At 40.4% G+C, this 16389-nt stretch overlaps 2 protein-coding genes across 2 annotated transcripts in view; one reads left to right on the top strand and one right to left on the bottom strand.

Moving 5' to 3' along the window:
* Nucleotides 1-16389, top strand: part of LOC134806037 (transmembrane and ubiquitin-like domain-containing protein 1) — a 118886-nt gene that overhangs the window by 11540 nt on the left and 90957 nt on the right. Inside the window, exons 8-9 of the mRNA XM_063779246.1 lie at nt 61-191; nt 1887-3162. Of these exons, the coding sequence (XP_063635316.1) occupies nt 61-191; nt 1887-2031 (276 nt within the window). The 3' untranslated portion in view covers nt 2032-3162. The remainder of the gene's footprint in view (nt 1-60; nt 192-1886; nt 3163-16389) is intronic.
* Nucleotides 14235-16299, bottom strand: LOC134805984 (large ribosomal subunit protein eL15). Its single transcript, XM_063779157.1, has 5 exons — nt 16190-16299; nt 15759-15951; nt 15437-15573; nt 14784-14894; nt 14235-14519 (listed from the first exon to the last, which is right to left on the bottom strand). The coding sequence occupies exons 2-5, from the start codon at nt 15928-15930 to the stop codon at nt 14325-14327; spliced, it is 615 nt and encodes a 204-aa protein (XP_063635227.1). The 5' UTR covers nt 15931-15951; nt 16190-16299; the 3' UTR covers nt 14235-14324.

Genomic DNA, 16389 nt, shown 5'->3' with positions numbered 1-16389 from the left:
GCTAAAGAAAGAAGACGTGTTAAGATTCAATGCACTAACTAGATATATTTGTATGTCCAGACTCTGAATCCAGAGGAGACGGGCACGGCCGAGTTGGTGACGGAGGGCACGCCGCCGGAGCGCGCCTGGGACCTGGAGAACATTCTCATGACGCTCGTCTCCGTGGCCCTCACCGTGGTCTGGTTCTTCAGGTGAGTGCGGAGACTAGGAGAGGATAGGTAAAATCACAGTAATCGTACCAACGAACTTCATTAAGCAAGTGTCACGTCTGTCCGTCAAAGGTTCGACTCGAGTCGCATGAATCGCGCCATAAACACTGGCTGCTGGATGCAAGATTGGTGCAACTGCACACCAGCGACTCCATTTTGCATATCGCTGACTAGTGTGGGGTCTCTCTTAGGCCCGGCGTCCACGTCGGCACGGCTCGGTAGATTCGGCATGCCTTGGCAGTCTTCGGGTTGCTTCGGCAGCCTTAGGCATGCCTGAGGACGCATCGGCAATAATTATGCCGAAGGATCCCCTGCCGTGCTTTGCCGTTAGTGAACGCCGCGCCTTAGTACTAACAAATATGGAGTACGTGCTAAATATTGGCTAAGTATAAATTGGCAACCCCCACGCTAAGACATTGTTTTTATTTGTTTTAGCCCTGGCACTGACGTTCTGTTTGGGAGTCTTGTAGTTTTGCCGTCGGAAATGTCAGTGTTGTTGACTGCCATCGTGAGGCTAGTGAAATATTTTAGATACCGTTCTTTCGAATACTTTCTTCATGTCACCTAGAAATTTCATTTCTGTTTTATAATTTTGATCATGTTTTTGGAGATATTTCATTAGCCTTTATACTTAGATCCTGTCATCCCTGAAAGTAACAGCATGTTAATACAAACATAATGAATGCTATATGAAATATGAATTAAAAAGTATCAATGTGTGTCTGTTAAAAAACTTATATGACAGGATGGCAGTCACGCAATGATAACTATCATTCGTGTAGGTATATCTATTATTAGAACTAGCTCGTAATAATGTATGTTTTAGTTGTAACGTGGGTATCGCTGTACCTACGGCCAGCGGAGCTCGATTCTTCCGAGTTCCTCTTGTGTACCGCGTGCACATGCCTATGCTTTATATTTTATTTTAATTTTATCTTTAATCACCAAATATTCACAAATACCACTGCCCGACACTTTTGGTCAAGTCGAGTGCGTTTTTATCAGACTAGGAATCCTCTGGACGGAGCTTAGACCAATTATTTCATGAAACCGATGCTGCCAAAAATACAGGGGTGCGGGGGACGAGGCGAGCGAGTCCCGTGCCGTGATTGGTCCGTTCAAAGACACGGGCGTCACACAAAGACACTTGACTCGAAAATGGAGTAAAACTATCGTATATTTGTGGCAGAGGGGGTAGCGCTACTATGCTCAGTCTGGCGGATGTCTTGTCTGTGGTTTTTAGGGTTCCGTACCCAAAGGGTAAAACGGGACCCTATTACTAAGACTTCGCTGTCCGTCCGTCCGTCCGTCTGTCCGTCCGTCCGTCCGTCCGTCCGTCCGTCCGTCTGTCTGTCACCAGGCTGTATCTCACGAACCGTGATAGCTAGACAGTTGAAATTTTCACAGATGATGTATTTCTGTTGCCGCTATAACAACAAATACTAAAAACAGAATAAAATAAAGATTTAAATGGGGCTCCCATACAACACACGTGATTTTTGACGAAAGTTAAGCAACGTCGGGAGTGGTCAGTACTTGGATGGGTGACCGTTTTTTTTTTTTGCTTTTTTTTTTCGTTTTTTTTTGCATTATGATACGGAACCCTTCGTGCGCGAGTCCGACTCGCACTTGCCCGGTTTTTACATTATTTTAGAGTAATTGTGCGTTTGTCAACAGGTGCGAATATTCAAACATGTTCACGGCGAGCGCGAGCGTGGCGCTGTTCGGGCTGACGGTGTTCTACAGCGTGGCCATCTTCGGCCTGTACCTGTCCGACACCTTCCACTTCGAGCGGCGGCCGCAGCCCGTGCCCAACAACTAGACACCTTATTATCTAAGCCGTTAGGTCGTTTTCAGGCTGCGATACTAAACCGATATAAGCGATGATGCTCAGCCCTGATGGCTTATTTCAGGGGTCGGCAACCCCGCAGTAGAAACTACCAGTTTTAGGAATCTCAAAGGGTCGCAATTGTTGTTTTCAGTGGTCTAAGATGTGATTTTTTTTGGTCGCTTGAAATCGTACCTCCAAAGAGCCGCGGTTTGCCGACCCCTGGCCTACTTAAATGAATGGCAAGCTGGAGCAATAAAGCCACATATATTTGTCTCATTTACCGGCGTTATAGCCTTACCAAGGCTTGGTAACAACGAACCATATCTGGTCTGATTACGGCCTTAGGAGCGTTGACAATTGACATTCTGGCTCCTATTTCTCCACGATGACAGGTGCGACAATTCGACAAATGTCACTGTAGCTGACGTCACAGGCATCCCTGGGCTACGGTTACCGCTTACCATCGGGCGGGCTGTATTCCTGTTTGACACCATCATTGGTAAGTAATAGGAATTTCTCTTGCGAAGTTTATGATGATGATGATGACAATCGTCACAAGATTTAAAAGAACTTTCGGTAATTCTTGACAGGAAATGAGTTCTGTGTCGGAATTTCGTGTTTCTTGTGACAATTGTCATTAGCTTCGCAAAATATGTAAGTACTTATTTATTGGCGATATAATGGAGTTTTTTTAATTAAAATGTAGGTGGCAAACAAGCACACCGCCCGTCTGATGGTAAGCGGTTACCGTAGTCTATGGAGGCCTGTGACGTCAGTAACAGTGATGTCGACAATTGTTGCACCTGTCACCGTGGTGAAATAGGGGCCAGGTAGGAATCATTCGGATAAAGGTTTTATTTAACGCAGAATCGACTGCGTCTTACTAAGGAATCTTGTACAATTATTAACATTACTATTACGCAACCAGACAAGTTGATTTAGTATCAGGTTGCAGATCCAGCCTCTTTGAAATCATTTTGAAGTCTACATCAAAATGTCATCAAAAGTGAAATACGGATATTAGCGGTCATTATACAGGATATCCCTAGTCATTGGACAAAGCCGAAATGTACATATGCATTAGGGTATTTAGAACCAGTGTACAAAGTATCATAACAATCGGTGTAGCGGTTACTAATAAATTAACAAATTACGATTTTTTTACTTTGGAGCAACCTGTATGTGTTAGTAGCTCCTGAGGTAATAAATAGTATGAAACCTTCTTCGACCGTTTTGATTATCTTTTTTATTTATGACATGAATAAGATTCTGAGTTTTGACAAATGTCATCATTGCCGTACATTTCCAAACAAATTGTCAAAAGCACTGCCAATAATTACTACAGTATGTTTCTTTTTGTGGTCGATTATTGGAAATAACTTTTGTTTGATTTTTTTTTCTTTTGTTCTAATTAAAAAAAATACCGTTAGAGCATTTCTGAGAAGTAACCCTACGTGGGATTTCAGGGTTTGTCCAATGGCTAAGGTCACTCTGTATATAGTCGTAATCGGAGAAAATATTTTAGGTAATAATATGAATCGATGTTGTTGGACAATTATTATGAAGTAACTACCAACGATACATTCATCTTGGTGAAGACATCTTTACGTATTGTATGATCCATTTGATGTTTTTCCAATGGACATGTGAAGTTTACCTGAGGGACGGACGCTCATAATTTAACCCTTTATAAGGCATAAGATTATCAGGAATTATGCAAAATTGAACCCTATCACTTTGAAATAAAGTTCAAAATCAGTTGGGTAATATATTCTATGTGCCTTATAAAGGCTTAACATACAAACAAAATTATTTGCACCAACCAAATTTTATGTGCGTACAGGTATAGTTAGTTTTTTTTGCATTAGAAAGAAGGTAAGCGATCTTGACATGTCTTTTAATTGAAAAACGCTTTTTAAATATCAGTAACTATTACTTATGAAAGCAGAAGAATATAAATGATCGTATTAGATTCATAATTGTTACATATTTGCCGTGGCTTATTTTTAAAACGTGTTTTTTCAATTAAAATACACAGCAAAATTGTTTACCTTTTCTCTAATGCTATAAAACGAACTATAAACAGCATAAACAAAATGTCGTAGTTATAAAAAATCTTATTTATTATACTTATCCTGATGCGTTGCAATAAGTCAATAACAATCTTTATTTACTATAGGATACAGCCCGATTTAAATCTTAATTGTTTTTATTTTAATATTGGGGTAATTATTGAAAACCGTAAAGTAAATTATGTTGTTTCAATTTCATGATAAGTATTTTTTTATGTTTCATAATTGGTTCGGAAAATTTGTTTAGAATAGATCTACTTTGTCTTGAGGGATGTTAATCGTCATATTATTTAACGTCGGGTTTTTGGGAGCGAAGGCTCGCGAGTATAAGAATTATAGACTCCAACTTAACAAATAGTCATAACGGCTCTTGGGGGCTTTGGCTATTTTGGTTTATTCTCATATGCAAAGGTTTTGGTAGGATTTCGTGTTTATAAAGTTGAGTATGACCTTAACACATTCAAGTTCTCATATTTTTTTAATAATAATATACGATACTGTAGTTTATTGCTAATTCAGCCATTTCTTTATTGTTGTGCATGGAACGTACGTGTTCCATTGCACTAACAGGGATAGTATCTGTATCTGTACAGTATGTGTACACCGCGTACCGTCAGCTGAAAAAATCTGACATATTCTGCAAGCATAGGTACAGTCAAAGAATTTAAATTCCGTGCCATTACGTACCTTTTCACGGTGACAATCAATATAAAAGTCGCTAGGGACCTCATACTAAAGGCTGGCGTCCACTAGACTCGTCGAGGCGAATCGAATCGCAATAATTCGCCTCCTATATTTTTACACAAGAATCGGCGCGCCGCGGCTCTTCGTCAATGGACTCAGTTGCATAGAAAATATAGGAGGCGAATTATTGCGATTCGATTCGATTCGCCTCGGCGAGTCTAGTGGACGCCAGCCTTTACAATAGTATGATGTAGCTTGTCACAAGACAAGGTACTAAGGTAGAAATTGAATTCCTTGACCGTACATGTTAATCGAAGGTCTTTGAAAGTGTTAACTCTCCTTTTTGACATGGAATGTCTAATCTAGCCGTGCACAATTAAGTAAAATAACCAATATCGCGGGTTCTATGGCAAATGGAATTGGGACAATTCCATTACAATTATCATTGGAGTTTCGTCAGTAAGTTGAGCTCCCTATTATCAAGCATTACGGTATATTTTCGAATGACCGAGTAATCGTTGTACTTTGGGTGACTTTGTTAGTTTTAGACACGTCGGTAGATAAAGCCGTTGGACTTGTAGTAGGCAGGATTTTATGAACACAGAAGGTACACTCCAAAAAGTGTTTTAATTAGATTCGAGACGTGTTGCTTTGATGTTTTATCGTGTGTACTTTCTGATAGAGATAGTTTCTGTGGGTATTTAAGGCTGCAAAGCGTTTCAGCCGCCAAATGCACAGACGTAAATGGAAAATGTATAAGATAACTCAAGTTCATAGCAAAATGTGCGACATATATTCCTTAAAGTCATGAAAACTATATGAATTTCTTGCATTTTATACCAGTATCAATGAGTAAAATGCGATTGAAACGCTATGTGAAATTGTAGAAGTCGTTTGTGATGATATGTAATTTACAAAAACTTTCATTAGACTGGCAGTTAAATCAACATTTGAATGGAACATTTTGTTAAAACGCATCTTAAATGATTATATTATATGACCATACCACTTTATCTGCAGGCATCAATATAACTAGCAAACTGGTTCATAGCATAGCAACATCTAGCAAACTAATGTAAATATACACGTACCTACTAGATATATACTTTTTGTATTAATTTAGTTGTAAGATTCATTTGAATTTCATAATTATGTACCCATTTGGACACGCATTCATTTCTCATCGCTATCTTATAAGCGTGTTTGCACTTGTACATACCAAATTAATGAAAACATACGGGATATCTATGTATTTGCCACAATCACGGTACGAGAACGGGGACACTGCGAGTAAAGTTCAGTGTCCTGCGCTATACCTTTTATTGTTATTTACTTTTTAAGATCATTCATTATTCAAATAAAATATTGAGACTTAGTTGTAAATTTATTTTGAGCATAATTCATTAAATTATCGTGAAACCCAGATCCCTGTATGTTAATAACAGAGATGTGAAAAATACTTTATAAAAAGTATTTAAATACAAATACTTCCTTGATATACTATTTCAAATGCAAAATACAAAATAGTTTTTGAATTTGTATTTAAAATACAAAATAGGTATTTTCGAAATACTTTTTAAAAATACAAATACTTTGTGATAAAAGGTACTCTGAATAGTGAATTCTTCTTCGTCATTCCCTCATGTCTGAATTAAAAAGTATTACTTGGAATTTCCGAGTTGAAAAGACTCTCTTTATTCTTTGAAAACAGTGTGTCTATCAGTCCTCTATCTAAAGTGCAAATTTCTAGTAGTTTGCTCATATTAACCGGTAGGATGGATGGATGATGATTTTTAACGGCAAATCTTTAAAAGCATTAATTTAGATTTGTAATGTTTTACAGCTAGTATAATGCCTTTCGTTAGTGTGATGAAAACGTCTTGTTTGTGTTTCACCAGGGCAGAAAAGTTTGTTCTCCTCTCGTGCCTTGAAACCCTCGCAACACTAAAGATTCCACTTTTTTAACCACTCGCTACTCTTGTGGTCATGTGCGTCGTTACTAAACAGATTCAACAGTTCCATGTTAACAGAATGAGAGAGTTGCCAGGATTGTAACATCAGAAGAGATTGTAACTCCTACCTACATTACCTACTATGAAGTATTTTGTATTTTGAAAATAGGTCCCAAAAACTATTTCAAATAAAATACAAAATAGTTTTCTTCAAAAGGTATTTAAATACAAAATAGGTATTTTGCATTTTAAATACAAGTATTTCAAATAAGTCACATCTCTGGTTAATAAAGTTAGGTTAGAGCGTGTTTACATTGAGATTTATGATTATGATTTGCCAATGACAAAATGTGGACATAACATCATAGATATCATCTCATTCCTATGTTTATAAGGACACTATACACTTTGTTTTGTCAAAGTCAGCTTAAATGGACTCTCAAGGTGAATTAGGAAAGGTAACTTTAATAGTACGATGCAGAATTATTACTATACAAGAACGACGCCATCTATCGCGCGACTCTTAAAAAAATAAAACCGCATCCACCTGTCCAATTTCTTGGTGGAATACCACCCTAAGGCCCAACAAAAATAGCGAATTCAAGATTTTGTGCGCTACCTAAGTGACCTAAGCGTGGGATTTCTTTCCCTTTGAACGCCACGCCTGTCGTGCGCGGCGCGTCATTGTGAACCTTGTGGGAATGCACGAAAGTTGATATTGGTCTGTAGCCGAGCGCGTCACTTGACGTCTTTGGCGGTCAAAGGTAAGCTTCCAGTCTTAATAAAACATGGTCTTCTCTTCCCAGAGTGACACAAGCCTACGTCACAATAACATTGCCGCTTTATATAACGCTATCGCATATTATCATATAGCGCTGTTGCATGATGACGTAGGTTTGTGTCAGTCACGTGACCACGAAAAGACTGGAAGAGAGTACCAGGCGGAGTATATTATTATACCATGGTAAGCTTCCAAGAATCTTGGATTCTAGTAAAGTTGTAGGTGCAATTCAAAATTGTCACACGGAACAGGGCCGTCTAGCGTCCGATTCGTTAACTGTGGTAGTGAGTGAGGCTCTGAACCGGTTATTTTCAAAACCCCGAAATAGCCCAATATTTTTGTTCTTTATGTAGAACCGAATCATGTATTTAGGTAACAACTAATTGTTCCAATAAAAATGAAATGATAACCAAAGAACGAAATAATGCCGGTATTTTTTGTATGAAGAAAAAACCGGTTCCGAGCCTTGGTCGTGATAGCAGGAGATCTAAGGTCCACCACCTTGCATTTTGGAGACAAAGCAAACCGCTTGGAACATGTGTTCCTGGGGGTGATCTGAGCTGATTAAGCCCGGTTGCCAAGAGGTTCCCCCCAGCAGGTGGGCAGGGGAGGGGGGGTAAAAGTGCCTCCGGCGCGCCTCACTCTAAGCTTTATATCTGCAATATCTGCATACATCTCGCAATTATATCAAGTTTGGTGTCTTTTTCGTGTAATTCGAGGATGAAGAATTAATTTCTGTGACTAAATTTTCACTCACCCATACAAAAAAATAGAAAAATTCAAAATTAAAAAAAAACCTTGAATTTTTTTTTTTCGTAAATCCTCTAAAAAATTTAAACTATGAGGATTTGCTCTAGAAAAAAAAATACCTGTGAATAGCCCAGTTATCCTACTATACAGAATAGTAAACTAGTCAAACACTTTTTTTCATAACTCTGTTAAAAAAAATGTTTTGTGTCGCGCGGCGTACCTGCATTGTAAGAGCGGTATGCAGCGTTTAGGATTTTTAAGTATGTTTAGATGATTTCTGATAAGTTGTTATTCTTCTGGTTGTAGATTACATTAATAAATTACTTCTGGACATGATATATATACAAATATAAATTAAATATATAAATAAAGATGTTGGGAAAACTTTCGCCAACAGAGCTAAGTATTATAAATGTGATAAAATTAACATTATTATTTGTATGTCTTTTCCATATCTCGGGACCATGGGGTCCCGGACCTTTGGGAGGCGTACGTGGGGACGAAGCCAACAGCGCAGAGGCCCTTTAAGGCACGTTAATCTAAAAGCAAGGGATACATGTGGTGGATACTATCCCCGAACGCACAATGTGATACATCCGGAGATGGTCCCTGCCAGGTGCAAAGACTTAATAGGGGTTGCAGTGCAGCACTTTTGTGCTGAGATGGGAACTAAGGTCATGGGCTATAGATTTGAAAGTTGGATGGACTGGATAATGGGCTATGGGAGAGACTAGCGGACACCTGCCGTGACAATCAGTCTCAAAATTGTAAATGACAGGTGGTGACTCGCCAACTCATTGAGTGGGCCCCGCGCACAGTGCGACAACAGGGCAACACTTTGGAGTGGCTGTGAGGTTGTCGAGAGGTGAGTCTGCGGTAGCCAGATCCCGGTAATCCGTTCAGCAGGCTGCCGGCGTTATGACATTTTACACTTCCAACCTGGAGCATAGGTCCCGCTCTTGCGACTCCATTCTGGCCGGCCAATCAAGGCAAGCACAGAGACGAGGGCCAGATGACAGGGCCCTCTGGAATAGGGGCCGCGGTGTCGTCACTCACCGTCAGCTCGCCACAAGCTGCCCCCGCGGGACATTATTATTATTATTGTGGTGTTGTGGGCCTTTGAGTGTCGCATTGACCAGCATTGATCTATTGTGACGGCCCTTTAAGTTCATTACTAATGCCCGTTGCATCCAGAAAGTTCCAGATTCTTTGGGCCGTAATGTTTTGTACCTCATAGGGTTGCACTACGTGTCGCCCTAGAGGTAGGTACTTCTTTTTGACATTAGTAGTCCACAAGAACAGAGAATGTGCATTGCAGTCTCCTCTGACTCCTGACAGAACCTGCACGTCGCATCTTGTTTCTTGCCAATTTGAAACATATGTTTGTTCAACTTGCAGTGTCCAGTCAGTATTCTGGTCACCGCGCAGGTTTTGTGCCTTTTGAGTCTTAAAAGCTCCTTAGCAGTTTTGCTGTTGAACCCTTTGATCAGAGCTTTCGAGTGTTCTTGTCCTTTAACGAACTTCCACCAATCGATTGCTTTCGTTTTTTCTAAGTTGCTGAGCAGAGAATATGCATCTCGTTTTGTGCTTCCACAGAAGGGTTCTGGGCCGACCAGGAGTGTGTCTGCGCCCTTTCTAGCAAGTTCTTCGTTTCCGTTAATGTCGGAGTGCCCTGGTACCCATCTAAGTGTAACTTTGTTGGAGTAAGCCAGTGCATTTAGGTTTGTTTTACAGTTCTGGACTAGTTTTGAGTTTGACTCAAGGGATTCTAGTGCCAGCGGAGCAGCCTGGCTGTCTGAGTTGATGTAGATAAGCTGGTGTCTTAGGTTTCTATCCAGGTTGATCTCCGCACATTTGTTGATGGCGAAGACTTCTGCCTGGAAGATTGAGGCCAGTGTGCCCATGCTGACGCTAGTTCTGAGCTTAGATCTCTCACCATAGATCCCACATCCTACATCGTTGCCTTTCTTGGAAGCATCTGTATACCAGATGTGGCTTCCCTCTTCGACGTACATTTGGTTGTTGATCCATTTGTCTCTAGGAGGTATTTCTACTGTGTACAGTTTGGTGAGATGACATTCGGTGTGCTTGTCATCAGTGGGCATGCTAAGGGCTCTATTCGCAAAAACCCAGGCCTTTAGGCTTTTGGGCTTTAATGCCTGAGAGCGCCATTTTGGCCTGTTTAGCGTGCATATTCTGTAGACGCACTGCTTGGCCTCCATTTGCACCTGCAAGTGGAGTGGTATGATGTCCAGCAGTGCATCTAGGGCCGCTCCCGGTGTCGAGGAGTAGGCGCCTGTTACTGTTAAACAAGCCGTGCGTTGCAGGCTGTTTAGAGTGTCTATTGCTGTCTTTTGGCTGGTTTTGTTACACCAGACTGCGGAGGCGTAGGTGACAATTAACCTCACTACCGCTGTGTATAACCACATAGCAATTTGGATCTTAAGCCCCATCTTGCTCCTGCCATACGACAGCATGACCACATGGCATTTTCGCTTTTTGTATAATGTTTCTCAGGTGAGGGTTCCAAGTTAACTTTTGGTCAAAGGTGACCCCTAGATACTTGACCTCTGCCGAGAACGGTATTATTTGTCCATTAAGTCTTGGTTTTGTGAGTTTATCGAGCTTCCGTTTCCTTGTGAATGGTTAAATGGCTATTACAGTCTTGCTCGGATTAATGGACAAGTCATTTTCTCTATACCATTTGAATATTGTGTTTAGAGCTCCTTGCATTAGGTTAGATATTGTGTTGAGGCAAGGGCCTTTGACGATGACTACAAGGTCGTCGGCATATCCTTGTGTATCAAAGTCTTGGCCTGACATGATTGCAAGAAGTTGGTCCACTGCTAGGGTCCATAATAGTGGGGATAAAACGCCTCCTTGTAGGCACCCTTTAGTGGTATAAAATTCATGCTCTATATATAGTATTGATGGTCAGAGTAGCTACTCTGTTCGAGAGCATGCTATGTACCCATCTGGTGGTTTCGTCTACTCCCTTTGATTTCATACCATTGAGTATGGTCTCTGTGGGCGTATTGTCGAAAGCACCTTCAACATCAAGGAACGCACATGGAGCGGTTTGCTTTTCCTCTAGGGTTTTCTGCACCTTGTCAACCTGGTTGAAAATTATTTCGGCGACACGGCGGTTTTCAGTTGTGTCGCATGTTCCGGTGTAGGATTTGGTCTATGTTTGGGGACAGATTATAGCCCCTCAGCAACAGCCACCATGCTGACTGGGGCTGGTCCAAACAACATGGTTATTGGGAGCCCATATGGACAAGCCTACCTGCGACGGCTGCTGCTTGTTTAGAGCTTATTCATTGCCGCTGCAAAACAAAATGCGCAGGGAGGTGCAACTGCGTTAAAAAAAACCTCAAATGCACAGTCCCGTGGGCATGTAATGGCAATTACGAACAATATATATCTTATTTTAATCCGCATCCGCACACAAGTTTTTTTTTTAACAGAGTTATGAAAAAAAATGTTTGACAAGTTTACTATTCTGTATAGTAGGATAACTGGGCTATTCACAGGTATTTTTTTTCTAGAGCAAATCCTCATAGTATACATTTTGTAGAGGATTTTACTAAAAAAAAATTTCAAGGTTTCTTTTTAATTTTGAATTTTTCGATTTTTTTGTATGGGTGAGTGAAAATTTAGTCACAGAAATGAATTCTTCATCCTCGAATTATACGAAAATGACACGAAACTTGATATAGTTGCGAGATGTATGCAGATATAAAGAGAGTGAGGCGCGCCGGAGGCACTTTTACCCCCCCTCCCCTGCCCACCTGCTGGGGGGAACCTCTTGGCAACCGGGCTTAATCAGCTCAGATCACCCCCAGGAACACCTGTTCCAAGCGGTTTGCTTTGTCTCCAAAATGCAAGGTCCCCTTAGAAAACGGGACCTTAGATCTCCTGCTATGAGGATCACTTTGTTCTAGTGATGGGTCAAATCGAAAAAATTTCAAACCGAATAAGTCGACTTCGATTTAAACCCAAATCGGTTTGCAAACCGATCTGGCCAAGTCGATTTAATTTCTAGTTCAGTATCAGTTAGTAGCTCAAACCGCTCCGTAATCGAATTGTCAATTTTACGGTTTGTTCGACCCTTTAGAATCCTTAGACTAACACGACAGCAAAAACTTTGACTTAAAACTTTTGTAGTATTTTTTTACTTTCCGTTGCACGGTAGATCACAATTTCAGCTTTCACTAAAGCTAAAACGGGAAAGCACTATACGAGCAAGCGGAAAGAGCGTGCGGTCTCGTGCGATTCCGTGAGTCATTGCCGCGAATTCGTTCAGTTAGCAAATCGACGCGGCGTAAAACTGCCAAACCGATCCAAGTATACCGCTAAATCGATCTCTTTAAGCCCATGTGAAATTGAACCTTACAACTTAAACAATAAGTTACATTTTACTTTACCTGTAGATACCAAGTTTCGACTTGACTCAACTCAATAATGGCGGCAATGTGCATGGCTCCATTTTTCTTCCTGGTTTGAAGTCGATTCGCGTACATTTTATTCCTCAATATGTCAAACGAAAGTGACGCAGCAATAAATCGGAAAGGGTGCGTTTAGAGCGGGTGAACGTATCTTAAGTCGATTTACGGAACACTCACGTCGATTTAGTCGACTTCAGACCTAAATCGGTTTGAACCGATTTGTGAAGTCGAATCGTAACATCGCTACTTTGTTCCTGATCATTTATATCGGTTACAAAGTTTTCTGGATTATTTAGTCTTAGTTTCAGTTGAAGCTGCAGTCGGGTAATCAGTGCAATTAATGAAACCACGAGAATCATTTCATAATTTATTATGAAAAATGTAATTTGGGCCGGGTACACCAAGCAGTCAGTCAAAAATTGCCTGGGGGCCGATTTTTCAATTTCGAGTGCTCGATTTCGTTACTCGAAAATCGGTGGAAAACAGCGTAATGCTGATTTTTGAAATACGAGCGATAGAAATTGGGAATCGCATGGTATTGACCACTCGTTTTCTATTCTATTAGTAGAATTTAAATGCCGGGTACTGCAGATATTATTGAACGAAATAATCGAAACTCGAACGAAATCGAGCGGTTGAAATTCAAAAATCGGCCCCCTGTACGAAAATTATACTGTTTTTTATTGGATGACAGCTGCAACGGTCATAGTTTTATCAGTTTGTTAATGTGCATGGTGCAACCTGCCTTAAGTATTTTAAATAACCCTAGTTCTTCATTCTCCAGCCCAGATATTTTACCTGAAAACAAAGAGGACAAAGTCAGTAAATGTAGAAATTATGTAATTACTGGAATTTATTGCAACTTTATACAGTATGTATCTCGCCGGATTGAGGTTTATTGAAAATGTACATAACAATAACCTCACCTAGACAAGAAGTTGATCTCTCCAAATTCAAAGTTCTTGTAAACATGAGGAATAACAAGCAATCTAATTTGAGTTTGGATGATTAATACTGTAGAAAAAAATATTTACCTGTGGAGTGTGGAGGCAAAGTTGACGCGATGCTGGGGCTTCATCCTGTAAGACAAGGAAAGAATACATTGTAGAGATTTGTTTGCTTTTGCACTTCACTATGTAAATGTGAATGAGAGGTCAGCCATCCAAGGAAGTTTTAAATGCGTGGTAATCAGGGTTGCGCATATCATTAAGCATTATATCATCATTCAAACTATTGTAGAATTTAGTTTAATGTAGGGTACTAGTTGGATATGGATACTAAATTTATTCATTTGGGGCAGTCACTCAATGTACTACTATAGGGACAAACCATAATATGTAATGTAAATTACCTTTTTTCGAGTTTGGCTCCTCAGCTGAGAGCCTCATCTGAAATTAATAAAAAAACTAGTAAAAGGCCTAATTTGATATCAATTCAGTATGCATCCGGTATTTTAACATACTTACATGAATAAAAAACTTAGGAAAATGTCTCAACACAAAACATATTTAGGTTTTTATGTTTATTAGGCCATTGGCTTTCCATGTGAAAATAAATATAGACAAATAGAAAGTCATTGACAAGTGGCATTTCTTGTTTATCGCTTGCGGTGGAGTTGCAGCGTGTTGCGGCGCAGCCAGCAGGCGCGGCGGGAGCCTCCCTTGGTCTGTGAGTAGCGATGGCCCTTGCCAAGACCACGGGAGCTGCGACCAGCAGATGTGAGGCCGCGCATCTCGCGATGCTTGTGGACAGCATTCACTATCCAGTTGATCTTGGGGTCTCTACGAATGGCCTGTAAATATGGGTTAAGTTTAGTGAATTGTGTAGATAGGCATGAAAGGATGGAGTCTGTGAAAGTATATCAGATAGTTTGGTAGGTGAGTATTCAGCAAAACCTTTCAGATTGGTGCATGACAAAGATGTTCATCATAAGAATGCTAATGTTTACATACATGAAATTGCCTTTAAAATAACTTTAAAGAGAACATGTATTACTAACTCTAGATATTTTCTTTGTTATAATATTGATAGCAAGTATAAGTATAGTATTTCTTACCTTGTGGGAAGGATCCACTAGGATGACCTCAAAGTATTTGTAGGAAGAGTCCTGGGCAACCCAGTAGGAGTTGAGGACGCGGAGACCTCCACAACGGCGACCAACACGCTCCTAAAAATAAAGAAATAAGATTATTTAGACATGTGCTTAAATTAATACCATCATAAAGTTTGTGGACATTGAAGGCATTTTAACTAATTTTGGCAAATGCATAACCCAACTTAGACTTAATAGCACTAGTACTCAATACTTTGACTAACCCTACTAGAACTGTTTGGGCAAGATACTAATACTATGACCTCAAGTTTTCCTACAAATCGTATAAGAGCAACATACTTAACATAGTTAAATGAAAACAGCATGGTTAGTCTCTTAGTGATAGTATCCTGCATAAGGTTCTCTTGGCCACCCTTAACCTTTGAACGCCACAGACGGCAATTGACGTCAACGCAAAATCGTGACAACGACGCCAAAGACGGCATATTTTGACGTCGATCGTTTTTTGATGAAAATCTACTGAAAAACACCCCACTTTTAGGTTGGCATTATTAATTCACAAAACTAAATTTTACCCCCGTGGCGTCAGTGGCACGGCAAATGGATGCGCCGTTTGGCGTTCAAAAGGTTAATGTTGCATTCCTGTAAAAACTAACCTCAGCAATGGACTGCAGGTTGCGCGTGGGCTTCAGCTGGTTAACTCCGTGGCTCTTGGGCTTGCCGTAGGTGGCGCCCTTGGCGACCGGGCGCTTGCGGCCTCCACGGCGCACGCGGATTCTGAAGATCACGTACCCTGCACGAACGGTTGTTTTTGCGTTAGGATATAAAGTTGGCAACAGATTTTGAGGTAATAGATGGATATTTGATGAATTGTGAAGGCCAAAGAAACTTATATGAAATTTATAGAATATAAATTGATTACTAGAGAAACAACGTGGTTTAGGTTATGAATGAAAAATTACACAAGAGGTACATTACCTTGCTTGGCGCGGTATCCCATCCTCCTCGCCTTGTCAGGCCTGGTGGGCCTGGGGGCGCGGTGCATGCGCGTCAACTGCCGGTATTGCCATACCCTTATGCGCAAGAGAAAACGCATAACATCGCTCAGCTTTTTGCGGTACAATTCCTGAATATATCTGTACGCGCCCATCTTGGGAAGCCTGTGGCAGACCTAGCAACAAAATCAATTATTTGATCAGAAGTCACATCATCGGTCTGGCCACAAATAGAGCGATCCACGACCCTTCCCCGTCATATAAAACATGTTCACGCTGTAATCAAAAACTGGATTAAAATCAGATAATACACGTAAATAATTCAAAAGAACAATGCTTTAAGGCTTTTTAGTACTATGATTACTTAAAAAACCACTAATTCACTATGATTATTAAAGATTCAATTCAACATACGTCTCGCGTACTCCACAGGTAAACCGGAAAAGAATACTAAATGACTGACATGTAATTCATGTAAATGACATTGACAACCAGAACATCAATATGGCGGCAGTGTATGTTGCCATGTGCGTGAATAACTTTTTCCCATTTCAGCTAATTCAAGTTATAGTTGGTCAAACCAATTTGTCAGTAAATAAGAACAAAGTAAACTA

The sequence above is a fragment of the Cydia splendana genome, chromosome 2 (genome assembly GCF_910591565.1).
Source record: "Cydia splendana chromosome 2, ilCydSple1.2, whole genome shotgun sequence".
NCBI classification, from domain to species: Eukaryota; Metazoa; Arthropoda; class Insecta; order Lepidoptera; family Tortricidae; genus Cydia; species Cydia splendana.
Note: the sequence above shows the minus strand (reverse complement) of the source record. Positions and strands in the feature narration are given on the sequence as shown.

Bases quoted from the DNA above. Each gene is read 5' to 3' on its own strand.
- LOC134805984 (XM_063779157.1), bottom strand. From the start codon at position 15,930: ATGGGCGCGTACAGATATATTCAGGAATTGTACCGCAAAAAGCTGAGC. The intron at 15,574-15,758 runs GTAATGTACCTC...CCGTTCGTGCAG, and splicing joins GGGATACCGCGCCAAGCAAG to GGTACGTGATCTTCAGAATC. The intron at 14,520-14,783 runs GTAAGAAATACT...CCATATTTACAG, and splicing joins TAGTGGATCCTTCCCACAAG to GCCATTCGTAGAGACCCCAA.